Genomic DNA, 10068 nt, shown 5'->3' on the forward strand with positions numbered 1-10068 from the left:
ATTGGTTTTTACCTTTTTTTTAGCTTTTTATTTTTTTTCGTTTTTTCTTTTTACTTTTTTTGTTAGTTTTTATCTTTTTTATTTTTTTTTTTATTTTTATTCTTAATTTTATTAGTTTTCTTTTTCTCTTCTATTTTTCAGTTTTTTCCTTTTTGTTAGTTTTTTTTAGTTTTTAGTTTTTTTAGTTTTTTACCTTTTTTAGTTTTTTTAGTTTTTTTAGTTTTTCAGCTTTTTTATTTTTTTTATTAGTTTTTTTTGTTTTTGCCTTTTTTTAGTTTTTTCAGTTTTTTTTTAGTTTTTAGTTTTTTACCTTTTTTAGCATAACCAGGATTTGAACCTGGGACCTTCATTCTCCGTTCTGACACCCTCTCTCACCGAGTGACTACTCCAGCATGTTCAATTTGGTGTTTTAAATGGTATATTATTAACCAAATTAATGTGTTTTACAATATACTAAGCATCGTCATAACAAAAATGACGACAACTAATTTCATGACGTCAGTCGAAACATGACGTCACCTGATTCACAGATCCACAGACAGACAACTTATTTTTATATATATAGATAGATAGATATAATAAAAAGCGGAAAGATAAATATTAGTAACATTTTTGAGATTGAAATTATGATGTTCTGGGTCACGCTACGAAATTATGATGTTCTGGGTCTGGATGGCACTGATTGTCTCTTTTCATTTTCTTTTTTTTAGTGACGAGCTTGTGTTACCACTCTAAACAGTTTTTAGTGTTCTATAATGCAATTAATGAACATTTACTTCTTACAGCTTCCGTATAACATGAACAATAAGAACTTAAAAACGAGCAAAAAAATACAAATTGAAAATTTTATATTTCTTGTGCATCTTAAGGTATATAAAAGTGTTATATAACATAAGTAATGTTCACACCCACGAAAATACTGCCGTAGTTAAGAAAACAATTATTGAAAAACCTGCTCGAGGCCACCGCTATGGAAGAAAAGGAAGAAAATTCTTCTTTTCTATGGAAGAAGAGGAAGCATTCTGCAAGGTTCAAAATGAATTTTTTATGTTGCTACACAACCCTGAGAAATTCTAACACTTGGAATGACAAACTTCGAAATGAAAGCCAACTGATTCTGGTCCAACCATTATTACGTAATTCACTTTTCCCATTTTACAAAATTCTATGTACTTTTTTAACTTCTATTTTAACAAGATTCACTAAAACCACGGTTTATTTTCAGTAAGGCACTTTATTAATAATCATGGTTCAATTTCCGAAAAAAAGATACAAATTCACCTGAAAAAATAATGACAACTCGACGTGCGAAAAGTTTGGGCTAAAAGACAGCTTTCTCTCCTGAAAAATGTCACAGAAAACATCATTCCCTTCATGGATCTTGAAACGACGCACTACAACACGCCTATCTCCAGATTTATACTTAAAACAACACTCAAAAAGGCTAACTTAACTGATTTGCAAGAAGGTAACACCAACACTTCTCTTTCGCTACATCATCCTGATAAACGTAATATGGCAAAGTTCTTTCACAACATTAGTCAGATTCTCTTAGAAAAACATCTTATTTCACTATTTTTTATCCAGCAATGCCTAATAGCTGTACTTTCAAAGTTATTGTTTCATCTGTAACTTTCGCATTAAGTTCAAGGTCGCCAAAATAGCGTCCTTGAGTTGGTGGCTTGAAATAGACGGGAAACTTTAAGTAGCTATTTGGATGGACAGACTTTTCCAGGTGGGAGTTGCGGACCACAAATCCAGTGGGAATGTCAACCACCTGAACCTGAAATGAAATATTTCAACTTTGTAAAATCCGAGAAACCAAAGATCCAAATACCCCCAACCCTTAGGGGGACGGAAAGGGGAACACAGAAAAGTGTGCTATGATTTACCGGATGCTCAATTCAAACCTTTCAGCTATAATAAAGCCACCTCTTTGTAAATTAAGCCATGTGTAGAAGCTCTACCAGCTGTAGATAAATCTTGCTTGTTGCAAAGTCTTTCCCATTTATAAGCACCATCTTTTGTGGAAAATATAGTAAAAAAAACTACGATGTTGTTTTGGTATTATATTAACTAGATAGATTTCCCCTTGATATTTTGTTGTTTACAGAAGTAATAGTCATTACCTTTTTTTGGGGGGGGGGAGGGGGGTTCCAACTAATCTCCTTATTTCTTTCTGTGTACATAGTATGACAAGAATCTATCAAAGCCATACAGTTAAAAATACAAGCTAGAAATTGTCCATTACTTATTATAGCAAATAAGCAATTATTTATTTAATAGTTCGGTTCAACTGAACGATTCAGAAATCGAATAAGTAATTCAAGCTAATTTGGTTCGATTCAGCTGATTCTCTTTCAGAGTCTCTTATTTATTGTAATATGAAAAACATTCTACAATAATAGAAATTTTTACTAATAATTAAAACATCAAAACTCAATATTAAAACTCACTGATTAAAACTGATTATTTAACCATAATGATTTCTATAAGAAAAAAAATATGACAGAGCTTACTGATTCAAATCACTATTTATTTTTTCGACACCCCCCTCAACACGCACTAAAACTTTCAACTTAATCTTCTAAGCTGCTCCTGGTATAAGGCTGCTGCGCCGTCCTGATAGCCTGCATTGATATATTGTATTTTGATTTAGATCAAATTCTCCATCAACATTCCCTGAAAGTTTTTCCTTAATATCACTACCTGCAGTTGTAATTGTAGCAGCAGTTATAGTAGTTGTTTTAGTAAAATAAGATAAGATAATATTTATTTTCAAAAGACTTCCATATCCTTAGTATTGCTAGTGTAGACAGATTGCATTTGTTTTTCTATTCAAGATCTTTCACGTCTGTGTAGGGATCGATCTTAAATAAGATAAGATAATATTTATTTTCAAAAGACTATCACAAGCTCTATAGAGCCGAATTCGCTTTATATGTCAGTAAAAGCTAAGAAAAAAAAATCAAAAAAGTACATTAAGTCAAACACTTAAAATTAAAAAGATTAAAAAATCAAAATCATCAAAGATAAAGGGCAAATCAGTAAACTTAACAATTACATTACAAAAACATTGCAGTAAATCAAGAAAATGAAAACGGCAATAGAGGAAAAGGGGAATTTGGCAAGTACATAATCACGACTTATTATTCAGGTGTTCCAGAATAAAGGGTATAAAACTTTTACGAAACCTCTCTGTAACAGCACGGATCGGAGAGTAAGTTGGGATTGCTAAGGAGGCTGACCGGGGGAGTCGGAGTCTAATAGGATTGTGAAAATCAGGTAGTAAGTCCTCAGTACGGGGATTGGAAATGACTGATTTAGCGAAAAGCAGGCAAATTTTTTCCCTCCTTTCTTTTAAGGTGGTAATGCGTGCAGCTTTAAGGAGTAGTAGTTTTTAGTAGTAGTAGTAATAGTGGCAGCTGTAATGGTAGTAGTATTGTGAGTGCCTTTTGGCTAGTTCAGCATCCTCCTTAACATGTCCTGTAAGTTCCATCGCAATACCACAAGCCCTTCCTGGGATAGTGCTCATACACATTTTTGACAACATGCATGCACATAGTGGTTTGAGTTAGTTCAACATCCCTCTGAACCTACCCTAAAAGTTTAACCTTAATACCTTTAGCCTCTGGCGTCGTGAAAAAAAAAATTCATAGACCCCATTCGGCTTTTTACTTAGGCAGTGCTATCGCACTGCCTATGATAATAAGCCTATTATTCAATATTCTGTCTCTAATAATAATACTTATAAAAATTTTTTTTTTAACGCAAACTCTTCCAAGTCTATTCTGCTCTCCTGACAATTTGAAACTTAATCAGCTATATTTGTTTAGTAGAAACATACCATTATTTGAAGGGGAGGGGTGGGGTATGTGCAAGAGAGTCCACTACATGAAAACTTCGAAAATCCGTAACTAAAAAGCCATGTTTGCTGGTACAGCACCCCTCCCCCAAAAGCATATATTTTGAAGCGCCAAATTTCCACAATAATCACTTTCAATTAATCTTTGTTAGACTATTTCACCATTTTTGTCGTAGCCAAAAGTCAAGAGTGTCTTATGGTAAGGTTTTTTTTTTTAAGTTGAAATTTTATACGAGTAGTTTAATGTTAGAAAAGATAGAGCAAAGAAAAGGAAATGTAGGAGAATTATATGAGAAATAGATAAAGATAGAAAAAATTCTAGAAAATAAAAGCTAACTATTTTCTAGAAAGCGAAAAGAAAGATGGAAGGAGGAAAAGAGTTACATCTAGGATAGTTCAGCTGGACCAAATACCACACAATGAAAGAAAGAAAAGAGAAATAATTGAAAAATATGTATTAGAAAAGGATTTTGTAATTTTTTTTTAATATTATAGACTATTTTTGGAAAAAAAGTAGGGCTTTGAGGTCATGAACAAAAATCAAAGAGTGGCTTAAGGTAAGACTTTTGAGCTCATGAGCGAACTCACTCCAAAAACTTTCGTTGGTCAAAACCTAGATGAGGGGCTTTTTGCTATCTTAGAAAGTGGTTGAACTTGGTGAATACAACTTTAAGGAGGGTTTACTGGGCCTAAACTCTGCATTTGCCATAAAAGCATCTACCTCCACCCTTTCCAATCCAAAGGGCGCCAACCTTTCATGAACCTGCACAAATTTTGCTTTATAAAAAGGAAAGTTTTAGGAATAGATTTACAGCATAAAGAAGGCCCAATGAAAATGTTTTGAGTCTCATAGCATGACCTTCTTCTTAAGAAATGCAACCTTTCATGTGTGATTAGCCAACCTTTCATGAACTTGCACAAATTTTGCTTTATACAAATGAAAATTTTAGAAATAGATTTACAGCATAAACAAGGCCCAACCAAAAGGTTTTGAGCCTCATAACATGACCTTCTTTTTAAGAAAAGCAACCATTCATGTGTGATTAGCCAACCTTTCATGAACTTGCACAAATTTTGCTTTATACAAATGAAAATTTTAGAAATAGATTTACATTATAAACAAGGCCCAATCAAAATGTTTTGAGTCTCATAACATGACCTTCTTTTTAAGAAAAGCATCTGGAATCCTAAACAGGCTCCTTTCGGCTTCCAACTGCACTTTTAAACATTCGTAATACATTCGTATAGCTTTTTAATTTAAAGTAGGCTCAATTGTTTTCAGGTTCTTTGAAAATTGGAACCAGAATAGGAGTGGGTTTTCGATAAGGATGGTGGTTTCTAATTGTATATCTAAGCGCGAACTTTCGAGCAAGTTCAGGACAATAGACCTGCTGTTTCTGCAGCAAGAATGTCCACTTTTCATTATAGTGGATGCCTACAAGGCTAGGAATACGCTGGAAAGCCACTGCTATGTAAATCTTCGATAAAGTAACGAGCAGCTGTCTTATCTCGTACAAATCCATGTCCTTTGCGTTCCACGTTAAAGTTTTTATTAGTTTAAGAATAGTCCGAGAATCCGAAAAGATTCTCGAAAACCTTATATAAATGGCAAGGTATATTTTTGACTGCCTTCAGCGATTCAACTACTGCTTCCAATTCAGCCGTCAAAACTGACGAGTCCAGTGGAAGAGGCCTTTGAATTGTCAGAGAGGTGTGGGGGATTATTGGTGCTGTGGCGGGTTTGTTCCCTATTAGGGATCCATCAGTATAAACACGTAGATGATCTTTGAACTCTGTAGCTCTTTTTCTTAAAAATTCAGACTTAATTAGCTGATGTGGGATATTCTCCTTTTTGTCCTGTATAAGGACAGATTGGTGAGACGACATTTGGTGATATTTGGACAACGAGGCTGACATTTTGTTGGAAAAACTTCCATTGAGAAGGGAACTTAGAAGAATCAACTTGAATTTTATCCAATGACCAGTTTGGACAGAGTAGTGAAAAAACTCTGCCAAAATGCAATCCAAATTTGATTCAGCTGCCTAGCACTCCCATAATAAAGAAATGAAAATAGGGCGCCGTTCCCCATAAGCTTGATTCCTGTTATAGCATTTGACTCTTGCTTATGCAGCACTTTAATTTCTTTCTAAAATTACCATAACACGATTTTTGGGGTTGAAAAAGGATCTAAATGGATGAAAAATTTGATAAATTTCATGGTATTTGTATGATATACCCCCGACCTAATATTCTTTACCTAAGTAAAACCTGTTTCTCTGAAAATCAATTCTAATGAAAAATACCTAAGTATGATAAAAATAGAATACTTTAGAAGCAAATTTGGGCTATATATTTGCACATTAGGGAGTGTAGTTAAAGAATAGCGGGTTTGCATGCCTAATGTGTTAGGTACAATTATTCTGCGTATTATGAAGTAAGAATTGTTTTCTAACTTCACAATGTCCAAATATTTTACCTCCCCCACCCCCTAATGTGCGAATATATAGTCCAAATTATATATTTTTCATCTATTCTGTCATTTTTCTATGTCTTGTCTCACGCGAAGCTAAAAAAAAAAATTACGAAGAAAGCCGGTTTTACAATGCGTCAATAAATGAACGACTTGAGTGGTAGGGGTATATCATACAAGTTCCCATTTCGTTTCCCCTCCCAACGCTCTTAATATTTTTCATAGATCGTTTGCTGACTGAAATAACAGATCATGAAAGTTGAAGCGTTAAGAAGGAGGAGTTTCAAAAGCCAATTTGTTTGTTGACAAATCAGTTGGTTCTGAGCCTTTACGGAAAGATGTTGCCGTTTGATGGCTATGAAGTGAGTCTCATACTCTTAATTGCTTTACATTAAGTTCAACGCATTGCGGCACAAAAATAAGCATAATAATAAGACTATTCCTAGTAAGATAATTGTTCCTTTTTGATGTGAAAAAATGATCTAGATCGGCCACGACTTTTAGAAAATTCGTTTAGGGCTTAATTAATTCTGGAAAAACATTTTTTCATAAAAATGACGTCACAAATACCCAGACGTCTAATACCCTAATGGTTTTACTTTCTACAGCTAATAAAATAGATTAAAGTTGTTTTGCGACAGATATTATAAAAAGCAACTTTCTTTTCACCAATCAAAGCTCGTTCCTCAGGTACTTAACATTATAATGCTTTTATGCATAATTTAGAATGTTTCATCCAATAATATTAAAAACAACAAAAACTATTTGGTGGTATTTCCACTACTTTACTGGGCTAAGAAATTATAAAGCTTATAAGATGGAATACCAAGAAAGTCTCCTAGAAAAAAAAAAATTAATTCATTTATTTTCATAAGGGCTATGAAGGAGGGATATTGGGTTGAAGGGAGAGCCTAAAATATTCCAACCACTAGGGATAAGAATTCTTGTCTAACCTGACCTTCAAATGATTTTCTTTTGTTTATTTCGTTTTTTTTCAGTTATTTCTCTGTTTCAATATGGTTTACTTCAAAAATTAGTCTCTTTTCTTTTATATATACCTTTTTTCTTTATTAGCGCTCAGGATGACTTAGTCTTTTTCGAAATATTTGTGTTTTTTTTTTCTCAGTGATTGTAAATCACCCATGTATGGATCCCTAATTAATTATCTATTTATTTATTATTCATTTGTTTATTATATACATTATTATGTTATTATATATTATTATATTATATATTAATTATATATATATTATTATATTATATTATTACATTATATTATTATCATATTATATATTATTATATATTATATATTATACATATATATATATATATATTATTATTATATATATTATATATTTATTTATATATATATTTATATTTATTTATATAAATATTTATTATATCCTAATTATAATCTTAATTATTTATTTATTTATTTTTACAGTGTACAACGTACAGAACTTCTTTAAGTGTCGAACCGTGTTTTCCAGAGTAGTTGAAAGTGGAACACCAGAACAGGTAAATCGTAATTGTGTTGCGGAGCAACACTACTGCTTTCGTAGTTTTTTTTTTTTTTTTTTTCACCGTGATCAGCGACCTGTAGCTCCGAAGTGGTAAGAGTTAAAAATTTGAGATTTTTCAGAGGAAGGGAAACGTGAAACAGAGTAAAAAAGTTCCAGAGAAGTTCCTAAAATTTCTAACAGTTTTCAATAAAAAAAATAAAACCGTTTTTTTCTTAGAAACTGTGCGTTCGATGTTTGGCGTCAAGTTAAGACGACCCTAGCTTCGGAAATAAACTTGTTAGAAATACAGTTATGCTGAACTCATGTAGAACTTTCATTTGTCTCTTCGAGAACCGGAGCATAAAATTCTGTAGCTCTTACAGATTTCCCGGAAATAATTCCGGAAAAGTCCATCTCGTTCCGATTTTTTTTGGAATTTTCTCAAATTTTCGATTTTGATGTTTCTTATATTTTTATCGAGTAGTGCTATGAAAAGTATGCAAGAAGAAGTGAAGTTTTCTATATACCAAGTTGCTTCGTTCTCTAAGAAATAATTTCCGAAGTTTCGACGTTCTAGAGGTAACTTCTGTTCTGGACCAGCTAGAATTTTTTTTCCAACGGGATTCGACAGGTCTCGATCTCCTAACAACTGGAGCTTACAATAGTTTCTCCGAAATAAAATTCCTTCTTTGGGGTTTTCTATTTGGAAGTTTTGTCATGCCCTCGGGGCAATTTAAATTTTTTGGTGAATTTGGTTTGTTTTATATTTTCCTAGTTTAGAACATCAAAAGTTAAGCAGAAAACTATAAGACGTTATTTCCGTATCTCTTTCAGATTTCCGGAAATAATTCCCGAAATGTGCGTCTCGAAACATAATACTTCGAATTGGCGTCAAGTTAAGACGGCCCTAGTTTCGGAAGTAAACGTTTAGAGATAAAATAATTATGAACTCATATAGAACTTTTATTGATGTTTTCGAGAACTGAAGCATGAAATTCCGTAGCTCTTACAGATTTCCCGGAAATAATTCCGGAAAAGTCAATCTCGTTCCGATTTTTTGAAATTTTCTTAAATTTTCGATTTTGATGTCTATTTTATTTTTATCGAGTAGTGCTATGAAAGTTATGCAAGAAGAAGTGAAGTGTTCTTTATACCAAGTTGCTTCGTTCTCTTAGAAATAATTTCCGAAGTTTCGACGTTCTAGAGGTAACTTCGGTTCTGGGCCAGCTAGAATTTTTTTTTTCTCGTTTATTTCTGACCAGCTAAACATTTTACCAAACTCAGTTTAGTAGGAGCTCGAATTATGTCCTCTGAAGGACATAATGGAGACTGTTGCTCCGCAACTGTGTCCGTAGGGCACAGTTGCACGTGTTGCTCGCAACTGTGCCCTAAGGAACAGGGCACAGTTGCTGCAACACTTCCCGTTGCACAGGCAACGGAGGTCTAGTTTTTTTTAAGGATTGGAATCAGGCAAATTTCCCAAATTCTAAGAACAATTCCACTGTGTCACTCAACTTTTCGTAAAAACCAAACAACTTCTTATTATTTCTGATTACTTGCTATTACTGAAAAAAATGCAGCTATTACTGACCCAAATGCCTTTTGAATTGATCTTGATTCGTTCCTAAACCTGACAAACAGAGAATCAGTCATATTTCATAAGCTTTACAATTTGTCTGCACAATGTGTTGACTTTATGCAGATAGTATATGGTGGAAAATATGAAAGAGTTTATATTCAAATTTTAGGTTTTAAAGTAATCATCATAAGATTTAAAAAAATTATTTTTTTTTTAATTGCTGGTTTTTTTCGAGGAGGTACTAACATTAAGATTGCTTTACCTGAATTGGAAAATTATTGTAGTTTTGCAATTCCAATTTCATTACAGAGGTACTTCCAATTGCAGTTCTAGGATATTTCAATACTTCATTCACAAGCCGGAACTTGGCATTATGCGGAAAGTTTCTAAAATAAATAATCAAATATATAAAATAAAATATAATATAATCAAACATAATTATTTCTTAAATCACTCAAATTACTGAGGAAAGGGACAAAAGTGACCATAAATACACAAAACTAAGGTTTTTTTTTTTTGGGGGGGGGGGGGGGGTGGAGGGGGTGTAAGATAAGGTTTTTTGGGGGGGGTGGAGGGGGGTGTAAGATGTTGTAAGAGAGTTTCGTCCACGGAAGTAATGGCTGGATAAAGAGAATCTGGAAACTATACGAG

General features: G+C 33.1%; 1 protein-coding gene across 1 annotated transcript in view; it reads right to left on the minus strand.

Annotated features, from left to right (window-relative positions):
* Window positions 1–831: 831 nt before the first annotated feature.
* LOC136037728 (uncharacterized) overlaps window positions 832–10068 on the minus strand; it is a gene marked incomplete in the record, with an annotated part of 37850 nt that continues 28613 nt past the window's right edge. Inside the window, 2 exon segments of the mRNA XM_065720502.1 lie at window positions 832–1783; window positions 9680–9803. Coding sequence (XP_065576574.1) covers window positions 1580–1783; window positions 9680–9803 — 328 coding nt within the window.

The sequence above is a fragment of the Artemia franciscana genome, chromosome 17, assembly GCF_032884065.1.
Source record: "Artemia franciscana chromosome 17, ASM3288406v1, whole genome shotgun sequence".
NCBI classification, from domain to species: Eukaryota; Metazoa; Arthropoda; class Branchiopoda; order Anostraca; family Artemiidae; genus Artemia; species Artemia franciscana.